Source organism: Dermochelys coriacea, chromosome 2 (genome assembly GCF_009764565.3).
Source record: "Dermochelys coriacea isolate rDerCor1 chromosome 2, rDerCor1.pri.v4, whole genome shotgun sequence".
In the NCBI taxonomy this organism is placed as follows: Eukaryota; Metazoa; Chordata; order Testudines; family Dermochelyidae; genus Dermochelys; species Dermochelys coriacea.
The window spans coordinates 111,584,273-111,601,377 of NC_050069.1; the positions used below are offsets into that span (position 1 = coordinate 111,584,273).

The window sequence follows — 17,105 nt, forward strand, 5'->3', positions numbered from 1 at the left end:
GTCTTTTGGGGGGGCGGGGAAGGGGAAGAAAGGGGGTTTAACACCTCTGAAAGACAAAAGTTTTGTCGTTCAATTGCCAGGGCAGACATAGCCTTAGAAACTGATTTCGGCCTGCTTTTCTTAAACTTGGACCATGTTACAGCAATGATACAGAGTAGAATTTTATAACTGCACATACAATGTTGATATACATATTTTACTAGGACAATAATGTTCAGCAGATCAACATTTCAAATGATACCTTTGTGACATTCTGTACCTCAAAGTAGCATCCTGGAACCCCCATAATCACCACTGTTACATTATTATGTGTCTTGTACAAAGTATGCCTTGTGAAGTATCATTTTGTCAGTCTTGATCTGCTGAACAGTAATAACCTGATGGATTGTATGTACTATCGTATGTGAAGTTATGAAGTATTACTATGTGTTACTGAAATATGTTGTGAGGTTGGAAACACCCACAACCAATCTTTCAGTTACAACAAAGGAGTAGCCATCAATAGCTAGATGGCGTTAATGGTTCATCAATACACAATTCACTGTCCTAGAGATTTCTAGGAGGAGGCATGTACGGCATGGGGGTGGACTAAGTCACGTCACAGCAAAGATCTTTCCAGCAAGCTGGAAGAAAATATAAAGGAGAGACAGTGAGATCATCACGTGGCCTCTCTCCTCCCCCCCCCCCATCTCAACACCTAGTGGAACATCTGGAGGACAAAGATTTTGAACTGGCGAAGAGTGGTCCCAGGCTGGAAGGTCCCAGCCTGTGTATTGAGGAACTGTAGCCTGCTTGTACCATCTTTCAGGGTGAGACATTGTTTGCTTAAACTTTTGCTTAAACTAAAAGTTTAGGATTTAGAAAACATGCTTACTTTTCATTTTCTTAAGGTAACTCTCTCTGACCTTTATGCCTACCACTTATAATCACTTAAAATCTGTCTTTCTGTAGTTAATAAATCTGTTTTATATTTTACCTAAAACAGTGTGTTTTGGTTGAAGTACCTGGGACATCTCAGTTCAGGTTAACACAGGCTGTTGCACATCCACTACCCTTTTGTTGGAGTGGCGAACTAGGTAATGAGCTTACACTGGCCTGACTTCTGACCAGTGCAAGACAATACAGTTCTGGGGTGCAAGGCTGGGAAGCTTGGGGGAATTTGCTGGAGCTATTGAGGTTCATGAGTGACTGGGAAATCCATTCATGTAATTCAGTTGTGTCCCTGCCTGTAGATGGCTGTGTAAGTGCAGTTCCTATCAGAGGTTTGTAGCTTGACGTCAGCATCACAGTGTGAAGGACAGCCCAGGGGGATGGTGGGTTTGGATGGCTCAGCAGTCCCACAGTCCAGGTTGCACCTTCGTGACTCCGTCACAGTGCTGCAGCAAGCAGGATGAAATGCACAGATTGTTCTGAGTGAGATTTGCAATTCATACACTGGTGTAGAAATTTTAAGTGAGACTTTAAATGCACTGGCTGAGAACAGTCAAAAAGGTTACAAGTTTATGTTCTGTTTGCTTATTTTGGGAAAGGGAAGTAGGGAAAGAAAAAGCAGAAAGATGATGCGACAGTGATGCAGTTTCAAAGTTGGCAGGTGGCAGGAAAAGAGAACATCAGTGAATCTTGGAGCTAAGGGAACTGGAAATAGGGGCTCAGAAGCAAGCTGAGGGGTTAGCACATCAGTAAGCCCTAGAGCTGCAAGCCGAAGAAGCTGAGGCCCAGAAGCAAGGATGTCAGTGAGCCCTAGAGCTGAAAACCTAGGAGGCTGAGGAAAGAGTGAGAGAGACCAAAAGCACCAACTGGATCTGGCAGAGAAGCAAAACCAGAACTCCGCCACACCATGGATTCCCACCTCTCAAAAAATCCACAAATGGGAACAATTGTGTCCTGCATCAAAGAGATGGATGATGTTGCAGAATATTTCACAAGCATACTTTGTACAAAATTTATCATAGTCTTGTAAAAGTGGTGAACATCAGACCATCACACCCAGTATCATCAGTGAGTTTCCACGAGTGTAGAGGTCTGACTGCATAGCTCTCACTCCAGGATCAAGGCTTTCAAACTGCATGGAAGTGATTTGGAGCAGAGGAAAGAATTGGGGTGAGGGAAGAGGAGTGTGTACAGAGGACTAAGAGAGATTCTCGATGTACCCCTTGTGAATCTCTAATCCTAAAAATGGTTTGTGTTGTGACATTTATGAACAAAAGAGCAATTCTGTTCCAACTTCTGTTCAGTGGCTTATTTTTTATTTGTTAAATATCTTCTGGTTTAAATTCTCTGAGGCTTGGTCTTCATCCAGAAGCAAACTTTTTGTGTGGGAAGTTTAATAAAAATCCAATTTGAATTTATCTCATGTGATTCTGTCACTCCCCCCCCCCCCCCCCCCCGCGCTTGTCCCAGGCAGCTTTTTCTCTTGGGTAATTCAGAGACTTTGTTTTAAATGTCACATTCAGCATGTACAGTGAGAAGATACAGTGCCATAACCAAGTTTAAGAAGTTTGGCTTTGAAATAACTAAGTTATGTATATAGATCAGGTGAGAGAAAACATTCCTTAATTTCAAAATGTCACAGTCACACCATGTTAGTAAGATCCAGATGTTCACAAGCATGATATCGGAAAAGTTACACATCGTTGTGCATTATTATGGGATCATTCTAAGAGAAGAAGTGTATTGGAATCCTTTACTTTTCATACAGTAAGTTAATGTACACATTAAAAGGTTGAAAAGTTCACTTAAAGGCTTCAAATAGGATTAATGGTAATGGAGAAGACATTTCTTCTTTGTCTGTATCATAGGTGCCGACTCTGTGAGTGCTCTGGGGCTGGAGCACCCCAAGGAAAAAAAATTGTGGGCGCTCAGCACCCACCAGCCACATCTATTTGGCAGGTGCCCCAATCAGCTGTTTGGTGGGCACCCCATATTAGCTGATCAGGTGGCTTGGGGAGAGGTTTGGGGGGAGGGCGGAGAGTGGGTGGGGCAGGAAGAGGCGGAGAGGGTTGGAACCTTGGGGGAGGGGCTGGAGTGGAGTCTCGGGGGAGGGAAGGGTGGGAAGAGGCAGAGTGAGGGCAGGGCCTTGGGGGAAGGAACGGATTGTGGGGTGAGGCCTCAGGGTGGAGCACCCCCAGAGGAAAATAAATCGGCACCTATGGTTTGTATTATTATTTATCAAGGAATGTCACAGGCTTGATGTTGTACAGAACGTAGAGGAAAACATGATTCTTTCCAAGGAGCAGATGCAAAGATTTTTGGTTTAGTGTCCTACTAGAAATGGATTCTTGACAGATTAAGAATAATAGCTCATTTGATTTCTCTCTCTGTCATTTTCTACTGTCAGCATTGGGTTTTGCTAGAACATATTAGCAGTATTTATGTTTAGTTTTCACCTTTATATCTTGTTTTAGCTCTGTGTTCATGCTAAGATGAACAAAGTTTGTTGCTGGACAACGATGGTGAATTGTAGGCACTCTAAGTAATATCTTGAAGCTGTAATGATAATTTAGTTGTGATGGCAATGTTCTAGTGAAGATGGAAAAGGAGCTTCCATAATACCTATCCAATACCTATCCTTAAAGAAGAACTTTTAAAATGTGCACTCAATTTCTGATTTTTTTAAGTCCATTTTTGTTTTTATACAGAATGTATGCTATTAATACAATTTTAAGGTTCTGCTTCATCACCAAAATATTAGCAGGTGTGGATTACCAGAGCAACCCTAAATGTGCCCGCTTCTGCATGTGTTAAAAGAAGGTTTCCTCGCTTTGGATTACAAACTAGCTCAGCTAGTGCAGCAAAGAGTTCTGGAGCAGAACACAACAGAATGAAAGAACCCTTAAGTCAGTGTTTTGATAACCAGCTTGAAGGAACCTTAGGGTTTGTCTACACAGACACTTAGTCTGTGGCAAACTAGGGTGTAATTCTCTTTCTCACTTGTCTGCCGTGCACTAAGTGACTGTATGGACTCTCCTGCTAAGCACTAAAAGTTTCCTAGTGTACATTAATCTATTCCTGTTTCAAAGAGGGAAGGATCAAAATGCATTAAGCACCTCAGTGTGCAGCAGCAGTGTCCATAGCAATGCTTAGTGCACGGCAGACTAGTGCAGGGTAGATTTACACCCCAGCTTGCCACAAACCACGTATTTGTGTAGACAAGCCTGTCATTTTCACTTGCTTTATTGTAAAGAGGAGCTGTGGTTAGGGCAGAGGGTTTAATGCTGTGAGCTGGGAAATCTGTTTTGCTTCCAAATCTGTCAAAGATTAACTCTGCGGAAGGGTAAATTGACTTGCGCTGTCTGTAAAATGGAATTTTAATAATGCTCTACCCACTTTTGAAAAAGTACTTTGATGTAAAGTACTATAAAAATTCTAAGTATTAACAGTGGGCAGCATGGGATTATTTAGCAAATACAGTCTATAGCGGTATAATACAAAGACACTTCATTTACTTTCTATAATCATAGATGTACATTTGCATAATTTTATATAATTCTCATAGATTTTGTGATGACTTAACAAAAAAACTCTAATGAAAATAAAAAGAATCCTAATGAAAGAAGAAAGAGATACGGTTTCTGTGGGAACCATAGCTCAGAATTTCTTGGATTCCATCAACAATACCACTGCATTAGTAAAAAAAAAAAAAAAAATTCCACATAATAGAAATTGAAATTCTTCTTTTTTTTCTTATGAATGCATTTTGAAAGTAAATTTTATCTTATCCCATAACAGTTTGTCTAGATGAAACAATACTCTGTACATCTGTATTAGAGTGGTTCTGCTCTGAAAAGTGACTTTGTAAAAATGCCACTTTAGGTTTCTGTATTGGTGTCTGAATGTCTTCCATAGCTACTGGTGCTCAATTTAAAATTTAATTTTTTTTCTGATTGCCAGCCCTGCAAAAACTCAGTTGGTCTTGTGAGTCAAGCTGTGGTCTTTCCTACATCTGCATTGTCATCAGTAATAAAGATTCTGCAGGCCAGATTATGTCCATCACACACATACTCCATTTTATACTACTTTATTTCCATCTTCTCTTTTGGGACTGGCTGGAGATCCTCCTCTTTTATTACTGGTCTGGAGTGGGTGCAATGAGTCTTCCGTACTGAAATAGAATTTTTTGGATATTTCCTGTTTTCTTTCCCCCACAAGCTCTCTACTGAATTTTAATTTTACCCTCTTTGAAATATACATAATCAATCTCAATCACCATTTCACTTTGCACTCTTATCTAGGAGAAAAGCAAGTGGCTTCCTGTAAAATGAATGCTTTGATAACTCCAGAATGTGCCATCAGGAGTTGGCTGAAGAAGCAAGTTGGTGCACTGTGCATTGTTAGATCCTCTAATTGGTGCTGCATATTCTTCACCCAAATATCCATGATAACTGTCTGTTTTAGTGTTTTCTATAGTGCTTATCACCATAGCATCTAAGAAAGACATCCTAATTACTTACTGTGGAGATGGTTGCAATATTATGGAGGGTTATGACTTCAATCGAAAAGTAAACTGCAGGAGGAAACAAACGCTTAAGCCACAAAGATCCTGTTTTCATCTGCATTTCACTAGCAGTAAAAATATGGGAAGAAAGAAAGCGCATATTTCAGAAGAACTGTTTCTAAGGCATCATGTGACTAGAATTTTTAATTATCTGACAGATTTGTGGCACAGAAATCTCACACTGTAATAAAGGAAGTTGCTGATTCTTTTAAGCTGCTGATGGGTAATGAAGTGCCTGTAAACCAGACTAATTTCAAGTTGTACAGAATAGTTACGACTGGATAATGTGTATCATCCAATATATTCTAAATGAGTGAAAATCTTTTATATAATGAATTGAGGTAACAGAATGCTGATGTATCTGTGGAAATTTCAAAAATGCCATATTCTAGATTGCAGCAGTTGTCTACATCCTTGCATCATTTGGCATACAAGAGGCAAGAAATTCACAAAAGAGTCTGCTTATCAGTTATGGAGATGTATATTGTATGCCATATAGTCATCACCTTGTATCATTTGAAACTTATATTTTTTATCTTGAGGAAATTCAATCCAATGCTGGAAAGCAAACGTGGTTCTCTTCTTTTTCTCTCCCTCTGTATAAGCAGTGTCGAGTTAAGGGTGGGAGGTTTGTTTTTAATCTTTTACACACTGCATAGTGATTTGTAGACTATTTGATGGTCATTGCTGCTTATCTCATTTAAGACTGAGTTGTTGAAATACTTCAAAGTGCAACTAACCAGACTTTTCCTTGGCTTAGCTAATATGCTGATGAATTTAACTGCTCTCAGATCAAGAATGTTTTATGGGATCAAAATTGATTTTTATTTATATACACACATGAATTCAATATTTTGTTTAGTCAAATATTGTCATTTGTGTGTGTATATAATGCTTTTGATCTCTCAAAATACGCCTTATCTGAGAGCAGTTAAACTCATCAGCATATCCACTAAGCCAGAGGTGGGCAAACTACAGCCCATGGGACCATCCTGCCCAACCCTTGAGCTCTTGGCTGGGGAGGCTAGCCCCCACCCCGTCCCATACTGTTCCCCCCTCCCCCGTAGTTATGCCACCGCGCATGCAGCAAGCTCCTGCCACTCTGAGCGGCATGGTAAGGGGGCAGTGGCAGCGCACGCGGCAGTGGAGGGGTTGGGTAGGGGTTGCAGGGGGCAGTTTTAGGGGACAGGGAGCGTTTGGATGGGGCGGAGGTTCTGGGACGGTTGGGGATGGGGAACGGGGGATTGGATGGGAGTCCCGTGGGGCCTGTCAAGAGGCGAGGGGGTGGATAGGGGCCAGAGGGCAGTCAGGGGACAGGGAGCAGGGGGTTGAATAGGGGGTGGAATCCCGGGGGGGGAAGACGATTTGGGGTGGAGGGTCCTGGGAGGGGGAGGTCAGGGGACAAGGAGCTTGGGGAGGGGTTAGATGGGTCGGTGGTTCTGAGGGGGGCAGTCAGGGGACAGGAAGTGGGAGGGGGCGGATAGGAGGCGGGGGCCAGGCTGTTTGGTGGACACAGCCTTCCCTACCTGACCCTCCATACAGTTTCACACCCTGATGTGGCCCTTGGGCCAAAAAGTTTGCCCACCCCTGTGCTAAGCCAAGGAAAAGTTTGGCTAGTTGCACTTCAGTGTTTTAACAGCTCAGACTTAAATAAGAGATAAGCAGCAATAAACATCAAATATTCTACAAAATCACTATTCAATATGTAAAAGGTTAAAAATACCCTCTCCCCCCAAACTAGGTACAAATCCCACCCTTAACTCAGCACTGCTTATTTTGGGAGCCGATGTAGATGGCACACTTCCTGGAGCAGAGCTCAAAATACACAACATACTTGCCCTGTTGGTGGTGCACAGAGTCTGAACTTTTGGGTGATATGCATTGTTCATATCTTGGCTCATAGAGCTTAAAAGCATAGTTAAAATCTTCTGTGACTGTTACACACAACAGAGGATTTCATATGGGGTCTCTGTATCTAGATTTTCAAACTAATAATGTACTTACCAGGAAAAAAAAAAAGATAGTCTGGAGTGTATGCTAAAATAAGCCATTCAACCCAATAATATACTTATCATCCCTAGACAGAATCTCAATTCTTCCATTTTGGTCAAGGTGTCACCTTGACATGGGAAGAAAAATAACTGGCTTTTATTGAAACTTGAGAACCAGATCACAAGAGTGAATAGCTGGGACAATCTCTAGTAAGTGTTCTTTAAACTGGGAGATTAACACATTATAATAGTGATGTTGCAGTAATTAGCAATTTTTCTACTACACTCCACATGTATTTTTGTAATTCAAGAATGCATCCTGGCTAAAATTTTCACACTTGGTTGCCTTAAAGTTTAGCCACCTATATTCTTTTCTAGGCACCTAATTTTAGTTGCTTGATTTTCAGAGGTGGTATAGTTATCACTGAAGTAAATGTGAAGTGCTCAGCACCTATGAAAACTGGGCAACTTTTTTTAAATACTTAAATATAGCTTGCAGTGCCAGTTTTAGGCAACCAGGCTTCAAATCTTGGCCATTTTGATTTTTGTATATTAACAATGTTTTTCTTCCTTAGCAATGCACTCAGAAGAACAAAAATTTCCTTTTAGATTTCCATGTCAGTAAAATCACAATTTACTCAAGGTTTAAGAATCTTGCTCCTTTATTTTAAATAAACTGTGATGTTTCTTTGTGATTTGCTGTTTCGGTTTTGTTTGTTTTAGGTCAAGAAATGGTGTTTAAGTGCCTTGGAGAAGGAATTCTTGAAAAGGCCTTTCAGGGATATAATGCTTGTATTTTTGCCTATGGACAGACAGGTGAGAGGGTCTTCTGTTGATCTGAGGAAAAGGTGGAGAAGGCTTCTTTGTGTGTGTGTGGGGGGGGGGGGGGGGTTGGGGGGAACAAACAAAAATAGAACTAAAAGAAGAGACTCTACAAATTTTGTGGGAAAACAGTGAAAATAAAAAATCCTTCAGACACCATTGTATTACTACAGTATTATATTTTCTGTTTTATTTTTAATTAAGTACTTGATTGACAGCTCTGGAGATTGAACTCGTCCTCTATTTAAACAAAGAATGGGTTCAGCAAGGCTGGTGGCAGTGCAATATTCCTTACACAGTTGTAAACATATGTTTAGTTTCTACCTGCAGGAGCCACCGTCTAGGATTGAATGGAAAATTCATATCCTGTGCCCATTCATTTTTTTGTGCGTGTTAGGTGAGACTGACAACAAGGGTTGCTAATAAATAGCAGTTGTGGTAGAGGTGTTGTGAAAGAATCCTGTATTGATTTACCTATTTCTTTTCTTTAGTACTCAGATGAATTTGCTGACTGCTTGGTGTCCTCCAAGTCACTTTGTTGTCTTAGGTGCTTCTTGAAGAATAAAAGGGAGAGGAAAACATACATTGTGTGAATAATTTAGTGACTATTTGAGAAATTGCAGGGTGCTTTAAAATATTCCATTTCTCTTCCCCTTTGCTTTTCTCTAGGTTCAGGAAAATCCTTCTCAATGATGGGCAATGCAGAGCAGCTCGGCCTGATCCCACGGCTCTGCTGTGCTTTATTTCAGAGAATCTCTGTAGAAGAAAATGAATCTCAGACCTTTAAAGTGGAAGTGTCCTATATGGAAATCTATAATGAGAAGGTCAGAGATCTGTTAGATCCTAAAGGGTGAGTAGTTTTTTTATATTACTTGAAACTGCAACATAGAACTACCCACTTTGGAAGGGTTTGTGAAGCTTTTGTGAACTTGTATATGTATAAAACTTGTTCAGAAAGGATCACATGCCCAAAAAGTTAAAGTGAACAGTTCTCAAATAATACCAAGTTTGTAAAGCATGAACATGATGTTGTTGATTTAGGGTTGGTCTATATTAGAAAATTAGGTCGGCATAACTAATCCAATCAAGAGTGTGGATTTTTTACATCCCTGAGCAATGTAGTTATGTCGACCGTAACTCCCTGTGAGGACAGTGCTAGGTTGGCGGAAGATTTCTTCTGCTGACCTAGCTATCGCCTCTTGGGGAGGTGGATTACTTATGCCAATGGGAGAACCCTCCTGTTGCCATAGGTAATATCTACACAGAAATGCTGCAGCTGTGCTGCTGTATTTTTTTAAGTGTAGACATAACCTTACTTGTATCTATTTGAATAGATGCTTAAAATAGCACCTTTTAACTAGTCACTTAACTGAAGAAATGCGGTCACTTTTGGTTCAGCTTAGTATAGCTGTTGAACAACACGCAATATCTCTATATACATCAGTTTAGGACAGGAAAAGAATGCTTCCCTTTTACATGGGGAAGAAGGGATGAATGTATTTGATGTAAGAATATTTATTACCATAGTTGCAGAAGTGTAACCTTGAATACCAGCAGCATTCTCAGATTTTGTATATTTTGTAAGATAAATGTTTTTATAGAGAAGTATTTTCTTTTTAGGAAATGTAGATTAATTTTAAAGGACCAAGAACACTTAACCAGAGTAAATATATGATTGTAGGGGTGGGGGAAATACAGAAAACTAAAAAAGAATATCAAATTAATCAATAAATTAGGGCAACTTAATTCTTCCTTATTTGTGGCTGTGTGATGTATGGCAATTCCTGATATACTAGCTAACATATGTCATTATTTTATAGAAAGATTTGACTCACAGTTTCTCTTAGCAGCTTGCAGTGCTTGTGGAAGCCTTACACAGGAAAAGACGGCCCAATCTTTCATCCTTCATTACACACTCCTAATTATTATATTATTATTATTATTTTATTAGGAGTTCTGATTGTGATAGGAATGTCGGGTTAGGCCAAAAACCCGTTAGATTACTTTTGTCTCCCTTCCCACTGTACTCCCTCAAAACAAAATAAAACTAAAAATCGGACATAAACTAATATAAGCACTTATTATGTGTTACATATTACATGTCTATCCAGCCATTCCCTATAACTAGATTTCAGTGATGATCCTTGAATCTTTCTCTCCTAGTTCGCTGGATTTAAAAGAGTGAATACTTATGAGAAAATTAAAAAACAAAATAGAGACACTTTGTTCAGAGCATTATCCTTCATTTGTGTAGGATTAGATATGGACAACAAATGAAAAATCCAGTCATACTCTCCAACGTCAAATATGAAGCTTTCTCTGGCAAGTAGAGGAGACCTAAACCATCAATTTCTGTCTCTTATGGTTCCAAAAATAACCTTGTAAATGTAAACCAATGCTGTGCTGACTTCTGAGTATGCAGATAGCTTAAGTGTCCTGTTTAATGCTCATAGTGCATCAGAATGAAAGTATAGTAGAACCTCAAAGATATAAACACCCAGAGTTACGGACTTATTGGTCAACTGGACACCATGTGGAACTGGAAGTAATCAATTAGGCAGCAGCAGAGACCCCCCTCCAATCCAGCAAATATTGTACTGCTTTGGGGCTTTAGCCCTGGGGCTTAGGGCTTAGCCACAGGGGTGGGGGATGGGGCATTGCCACAGTATGAGGGGAGTCAGGGCTTAGGGCTTTGGCCCCATGGGGGGCACTGGAGCTCGGGGCTTCATCCCTGCAGAGGGTGCCAAGGCTTGGGGCTTTAGCTACGAGGGGAGAACCTGTTTCAGCCTAAGCACTCTCCCCATAGCTAAAGCCTTGAGCCCCCGTGCCCTCCCCCACCCCCACCAGCTGAAACTGGGAGTGGAACTGTGGGGAGTCCTGGAGCCCCCCACTGGGCAGAAGCCAGGATCGGCGCTGCAAGGCTGAAGCCCTGAGCCATGGTGCCCTCTGCAGGCTGAAACCGGGAGCGGAGCCACGGGGCTGAAGCCCTGAGCCCTGGTACCCCCCCAGGTCTAAAGTCCCGAGTCCTAGTGCTCCTGCAGAGCAGAAACCCTGAGCCCCCCACCCTCCAGCTGCAGTCTCAGTCCCCCCGTAGCTGACATCTATAATGTCTAGTTCAGAGTTACGGCACATTTCAGTTACAACCAACCTCCATTCCCTCTGTAACTGACTCTGGTCAATTTCTTCTATTGAAAATCCTGTATAGCAGTGAAATGAGAAATCATGTCACTTTCACTCTGTTTGTGAAAGCTATGAGGCAAGTTCTACAGGTATTCACAGGGGAAGAGGACTGGAACACCAGAAGCAGCTGGAGAATTAGTGAGGGAATTCTGGAGTTGGAAGATACCTTCTCCTGGTAGTCACAATGAGACTGATATACAGGAGGGAGTCTTGAAAGAAGGTTTGTAATGCCTAAGGCTTGATCTACAGCAGAAAATTAGGTCAGGTTAACTACATCAGTCAGGGGTGTGAAAAATCCACACTCCTGATCGATGTAGTTAAACTGGACTAAATCCCTGTGTAGAAAGCACTAGATCAATGGAAGAATTCTTCTGTCGACCAAGCTACTGCCTCTTGGGGAGGTAGATTACCTACGCCCATGGGAGAATCCCTCCTATAGATGTAGGTATGCCTACACTGAAGCACTATAGCAGTGCAACTGTGCCACTATAGCCTTTTAAGTGTAGACAAACCCTAAATATGTAGTGGCTGACTTAATTGTATTTATTGGGTGATAAATCCTAGAACCCTCCCCCATCCCAGCAGCCACTGATAGGGGCTGAGTTTCTCAATAAGCATTGTCCCCGGCCTTCACTGAGAGCCACCTGCCATCACTTATACTTTGTATTTGCCCCGGCAGGTGGGTTTAGGTCTCTGGCTAGGTTTCTGTTTTGTTTTTGTTTCTTTGTTTGTTTTTTAAATCACTGACTATGAATATGTGCCAAATATATATACAGAATTGTATATGTCAACTAACAGATACAATTTAAAGATTAGACTGGTACTTTTGGATAAAATGTGAAAAAATATAAAGGTTTGAGTCTTCCTTGATTTGCTCTATCACATCCTGGATTTTTGTTTGTTTTCCATTTTTGTCTATAGAAAAAAATAACATGAAGCATTTCAGGGTCTGTTCTAAACCGCCCCTCCTCCCCACAACAAGTGTGTGCATTAAAAAAAATTGAGATTATAATGATTAAAATCTGGGAGGTAGATTAACAATAGAAATAAGATCAAAACAAATCCAGAGTTTATCTAGAGGGTGGTTTTGCTATTACTTTAATCATTTTAAAAAAACAGCCAGAATTTTAAAAATGGATCTCTAAGTTCTATAGCTTATTGGCAATTCAAACAATTGCTTTCATGGATTTCTTTTTTAACTAGTACAGTTCATAATAAATTGCTATGGGAAGGTTTTGAATAACACCCTGCTTTGTTCCTAAGGAGCCGGCAGTCCCTTAAGGTTCGAGAGCACAAAGTATTGGGGCCATATGTAGATGGCTTGTCTCAGCTGGCTGTTACTAACTTTGAGGTAAATATAAACTGATGACAAATAACTAAATAACATTTCTGTAAACAGGGTGATAGGAATTTTGTACTATGTAAACCAGTATCTACTCAGATGTTTTGGTTCTTTGAGGTGATTTATATGTTCTAATATTTAACTTCATTATTGACCGTCACAAAGATGTCTGCCTGAAGACTCAGAACTATTTATTTCAATTAAAAGCTTTTGGCCTGATCTTTTTTTCTATGGAAATCAATGGAAAAATTCTTGTTGACTTTAGTGGCAGCAGTATCGGGCTCTTTGTTTTTGGAAATTACAGTGTATATGTAGCCTGTGTGTTAAGTTTGCCAATATTTCTTTATTATTTTGATTCTTTTCTACCCATTGGTTACAGTCTTCTTGTATTATGCTTATTAGTTGTATCAGAGTTTATCATAGCTGCAGAAGGGCCCACTTGAGTCACTCTGACTCCTTTGAAAATATGTTTCTAGGGTTTATAAAAGACAATAAAAGGTAATATTTAACTAAGTGCTTTACACACTGCATGGAGCTTTCTTTATAAAGGAAGTTGGATGGAAAAACCCATTTAAGTATTTTTTAAAAATGGCAGAAAATCTTCACTAATATTTTTCATGTACTACTAGAGGAGGAAAGACTACTCTTTTCAAAGACTTGTATACTTCTGAGGCAAATGTGCACGACGTAAGCATGAAAACTACCTTCTAGTTCACTTAGATATTATGGGTTGAATATAATATTAAAACTCAAGTAAATGAAAGAAGCAGTTTCTTTCGGTCATTGACAGATTGCAGTTTCTCTGGTTCCAACTTTTATGAATTGTGTTAGCTAAGGGAAAACCAAATGCAGTCAATCCTCTCCTACCCCTGATCTTTAAAAGAACATTTTGCTAGTGTGAATTTTCACAACTTTTTTTTTAATGCACATTTGCTCAGGAGAGTTAGCAAGCACATGTATCAAACTCAACATAATTGCCTTTGGTTTTTTACATGTAGAAAGGTACAGTCTCTAAGTGAGGTAACCCTTTGAGCCAATTAAGTAAAGATCGTATTAGTGCAGCTCACTGAACAAACACGTTGTGTTCATCTGTTTAAATGGTTTTCTATTGGCCTAATTACTGGCATTAAACAAATATATGACTTGTAATGTGGATGTTGTCAGCATGTTCTCAGCTACAGATGAGTAGAGATTGTAGCTTGTGTGTCAGAATTGTGTTTAAGTACAGCACTTAGAAATTTAAGGGGTGTGAATAACTGCAGCCTATCAAATTATGCACCCTTTTACTCTGTACATCTGAAAATGTATGGAGAAGGTCCTCATCTTTTCTATGGTAATAAGAATTTTGTTTAGTGGGAAGAACAGTTTCGCCCACTTTTATCTTAACATCTCTTTTTACTATATGTTATGCTCTAGGATATTGAGTCCCTGATGTCGGAGGGAAACAAATCTCGAACGGTTGCTGCAACCAACATGAATGAGGAAAGCAGCCGCTCTCATGCTGTATTCAATATTGTAGTAACTCAGACACTTTATGACCTGCAGTCTGGTGTAAGTGTGTGTTTGTGGTGGTCCTTGTTTGAAATAAGAGGCACTTGCTGCCATTTTTCTCCTTTCAGCCACTCAGCGTCCAGGATTTACATTTCAGGGGTGATAAATTTAAAGGAAACTTGGAGAACACAATTGAAGTCCACTGTCAGGATGCACACAGTTATACATCTATAAGTCGCACTGCTTAATCTGGGATTAGGAGACCAAATGGCCTACCATTTTAAAACTTAAGCTGCCTTGACTCCTAAGGGGTAGAGTTTTTCACCTCTGCCTTAAGAGTTATAATGTCACCTGGGGACTCAGTTTCCTGTATGATATTGCATTACCCTTTCCTTTGATCCCATTAGTGGTTATTAGTTGTGTGGGAAGGTAGAACACATGAATATTCTCTTGGTTTGGCTTTTCTTTTGTCTTTAAGAGTATGAGTATACTGCAGTTGGAAGTGTGATTGCAGCATGTGTAGCTATATCTGAGCTAGCTTTACTCAAGCTAGCACTGGTTACCAATAGCCGTGAAGCTACAGCTTTAGGCCCAGGGTAGCCACCCAAATAAGTTCCCAGCTTCCTGGGCTGCCTTGTACAGCCATCACTGAAGCACAAGCTAATTGTACCCACAGTAGCTAGATTGCAGTATGTGTAGGCGAACCCAAGCTAGTGTTAACTACACACCCTGATTGCAGTGTAAACATATCCTGTCTTTATTGTAACTTGAACTATTTTCCATTGGTATCTAAAAGGGAATCCAGCCTCAAATAATTTTTTGAGTTAAATTTAAACATTTTTATGATTCCCTTAGCTCATCTAGTAGAGAGGATGATTCAGATTGAAATTAAATGTACAAGAAAAACTATGGAAGCAGCCAGTTGCCAAATGAGAGATGAGCATGCTGTTTAAGACTGACTACTGTAAAACCTGTCCTAGACAGATGATTTTTGCTGTGTTAGCATTGGCAACACTTTAATAGCTTACCATGCCAGTAAAGTTATTGAACTTACACCATAGTTAATGCTATTTCATAAGTGGTGCAACCCTTAGGGATAAAGTGATATGAGAGTAACTGTTTAAAAAAATTAAAAAGTCTTATGGGAATTCCTTTTTCTTCAGGCTCTCTTACACCTCTGATTTGTCACTGTTCATAATGCACTGCTCATAAAACAGCAGGATTTAAGTACTGCAAGTATATCTGGTTCTTTAGCATTTTGTATTCACATTTCTTGCTATTTGTCTCCTATGTTTCATTCTTCTAGAATTCTGGAGAGAAGGTCAGTAAGGTCAGCCTGGTGGATTTGGCTGGTAGTGAGAGAGTGTCTAAAACAGGAGCTGCAGGAGAACGTCTGAAAGAAGGCAGCAACATAAACAAGTAAGGACATTGGCAAATATGAAGTATAAAAATGAATCTTCCAAGGTTAGTGTTTACTGCCTGCTTGCCTGCCTGGAATCACTTGTCATAAATCATTTCAAGTGATGCTTCTGGTCAACAAGCAATTTAATTACGTTTTTTCAGCAACTATGTGCTGAACACCACCTTATACATTGACTCAGGCAACCTGATTCATACATGATTCAGATGAGATCTTTGTGCTGCTTGTTTGGAAAAAGTGACAACAGCACTCTTTAAAGAATATACCTTTGTGATTCATTTACACACCCTTTTCTCAGACACATGTAGCAATCTCATCATTGAAAGAGTGTAAGCCATAAAAGGAAGAATACAAACCATAAAAAATTAGGTGAAAACTGAATGGCTTTGCTCCAACATATGCTAAAAATATGTAAGAGTATAATTCACAGTTTAAGAAAAATAGGTCACAATGAAGGTGCACAAGTTTAAGGCTGCCTAGGGGCATCTGTAGCTCAAGCAGTGACAATTTATAGGGCATTTTGCTACCATAAGTACTGTGTTATTCCACAGAACAGATACTTAGCATGATATCACCATTGTCTTAAATTATACTAATTTCCTTGGGGAAAAATGAGATAAAATGAAGCATCCAAACCTAGCACTTTTTTCAATTACCAATTTTAAAAGTTTCCATAAAACTTTTTTGGTTCTCTGTAAGGTGAGCAGGACAGCAGAGGTATATTTCAACAACATTTATACTAGAATATTAAAAACCTAACTTCTTTTAGAAGCTGGACTGGTCCAGAGATTCTTCTGTAAACACCAATCTACTTTGCATCATTGTGTCATGTTAAAAAGTTTACATGATTGGCACAGTAGGGTTAAGAATCACTACATGTGATGGGAAACTGGTTGGCTTTAGGTTGGTAGTGTGGTGTGTGGAGTCTTAACCCTCAAGGTCACTGATTCAAATCCAGCAGTTAGTTTTAGTTTCTGGTCACTCGGAATCTCATGGTTGGTACAGGCCTATGGGAAATGAGTTGGTTGTCTCAGTCTAACTCCTCGTGGAAAAGTGTCACATCACAAGACCGTTGCCATAACAGACGCTAACTGCCATTCATGCTGGCAGTGTCGGCATATATACCAAGAACTGAATGGGTATTGAGAGTGAACTCTCCTCACTTTTTCCTATAACCTGATCCCTTGACATCGGGCTTTACATCCTTTATTGTGGTGGCAGCATTGGAATCTTGCTCCGTCCATGCTGTATCTTTTCTGTGGATAGATATCTTCAGATACAGATAGTTCAGATCTTTCATGAGTACTAAATTTTACTTTGAAACATTTCTAAAAAGAGAATAGAAAAAAAATCCATCTTCATTCA

General features: G+C 39.9%; 1 protein-coding gene across 5 annotated transcripts in view; it reads left to right on the forward strand.

Annotated features, from left to right (window-relative positions):
- The window catches only part of KIF13A (kinesin family member 13A), a 200,521-nt gene that overhangs the window by 107,256 nt on the left and 76,160 nt on the right, over window positions 1-17,105 (forward strand). For all 5 annotated transcript variants that reach the window (XM_038389681.2, XM_043508323.1, XM_038389682.2 and 2 more), the window contains exons 5-9: window positions 8,209-8,301; window positions 8,977-9,157; window positions 12,751-12,838; window positions 14,246-14,380; window positions 15,627-15,739. In XM_038389681.2, the coding sequence (XP_038245609.1) occupies window positions 8,209-8,301; window positions 8,977-9,157; window positions 12,751-12,838; window positions 14,246-14,380; window positions 15,627-15,739 (610 nt within the window). The remainder of the gene's footprint in view (window positions 1-8,208; window positions 8,302-8,976; window positions 9,158-12,750; window positions 12,839-14,245; window positions 14,381-15,626; window positions 15,740-17,105) is intronic.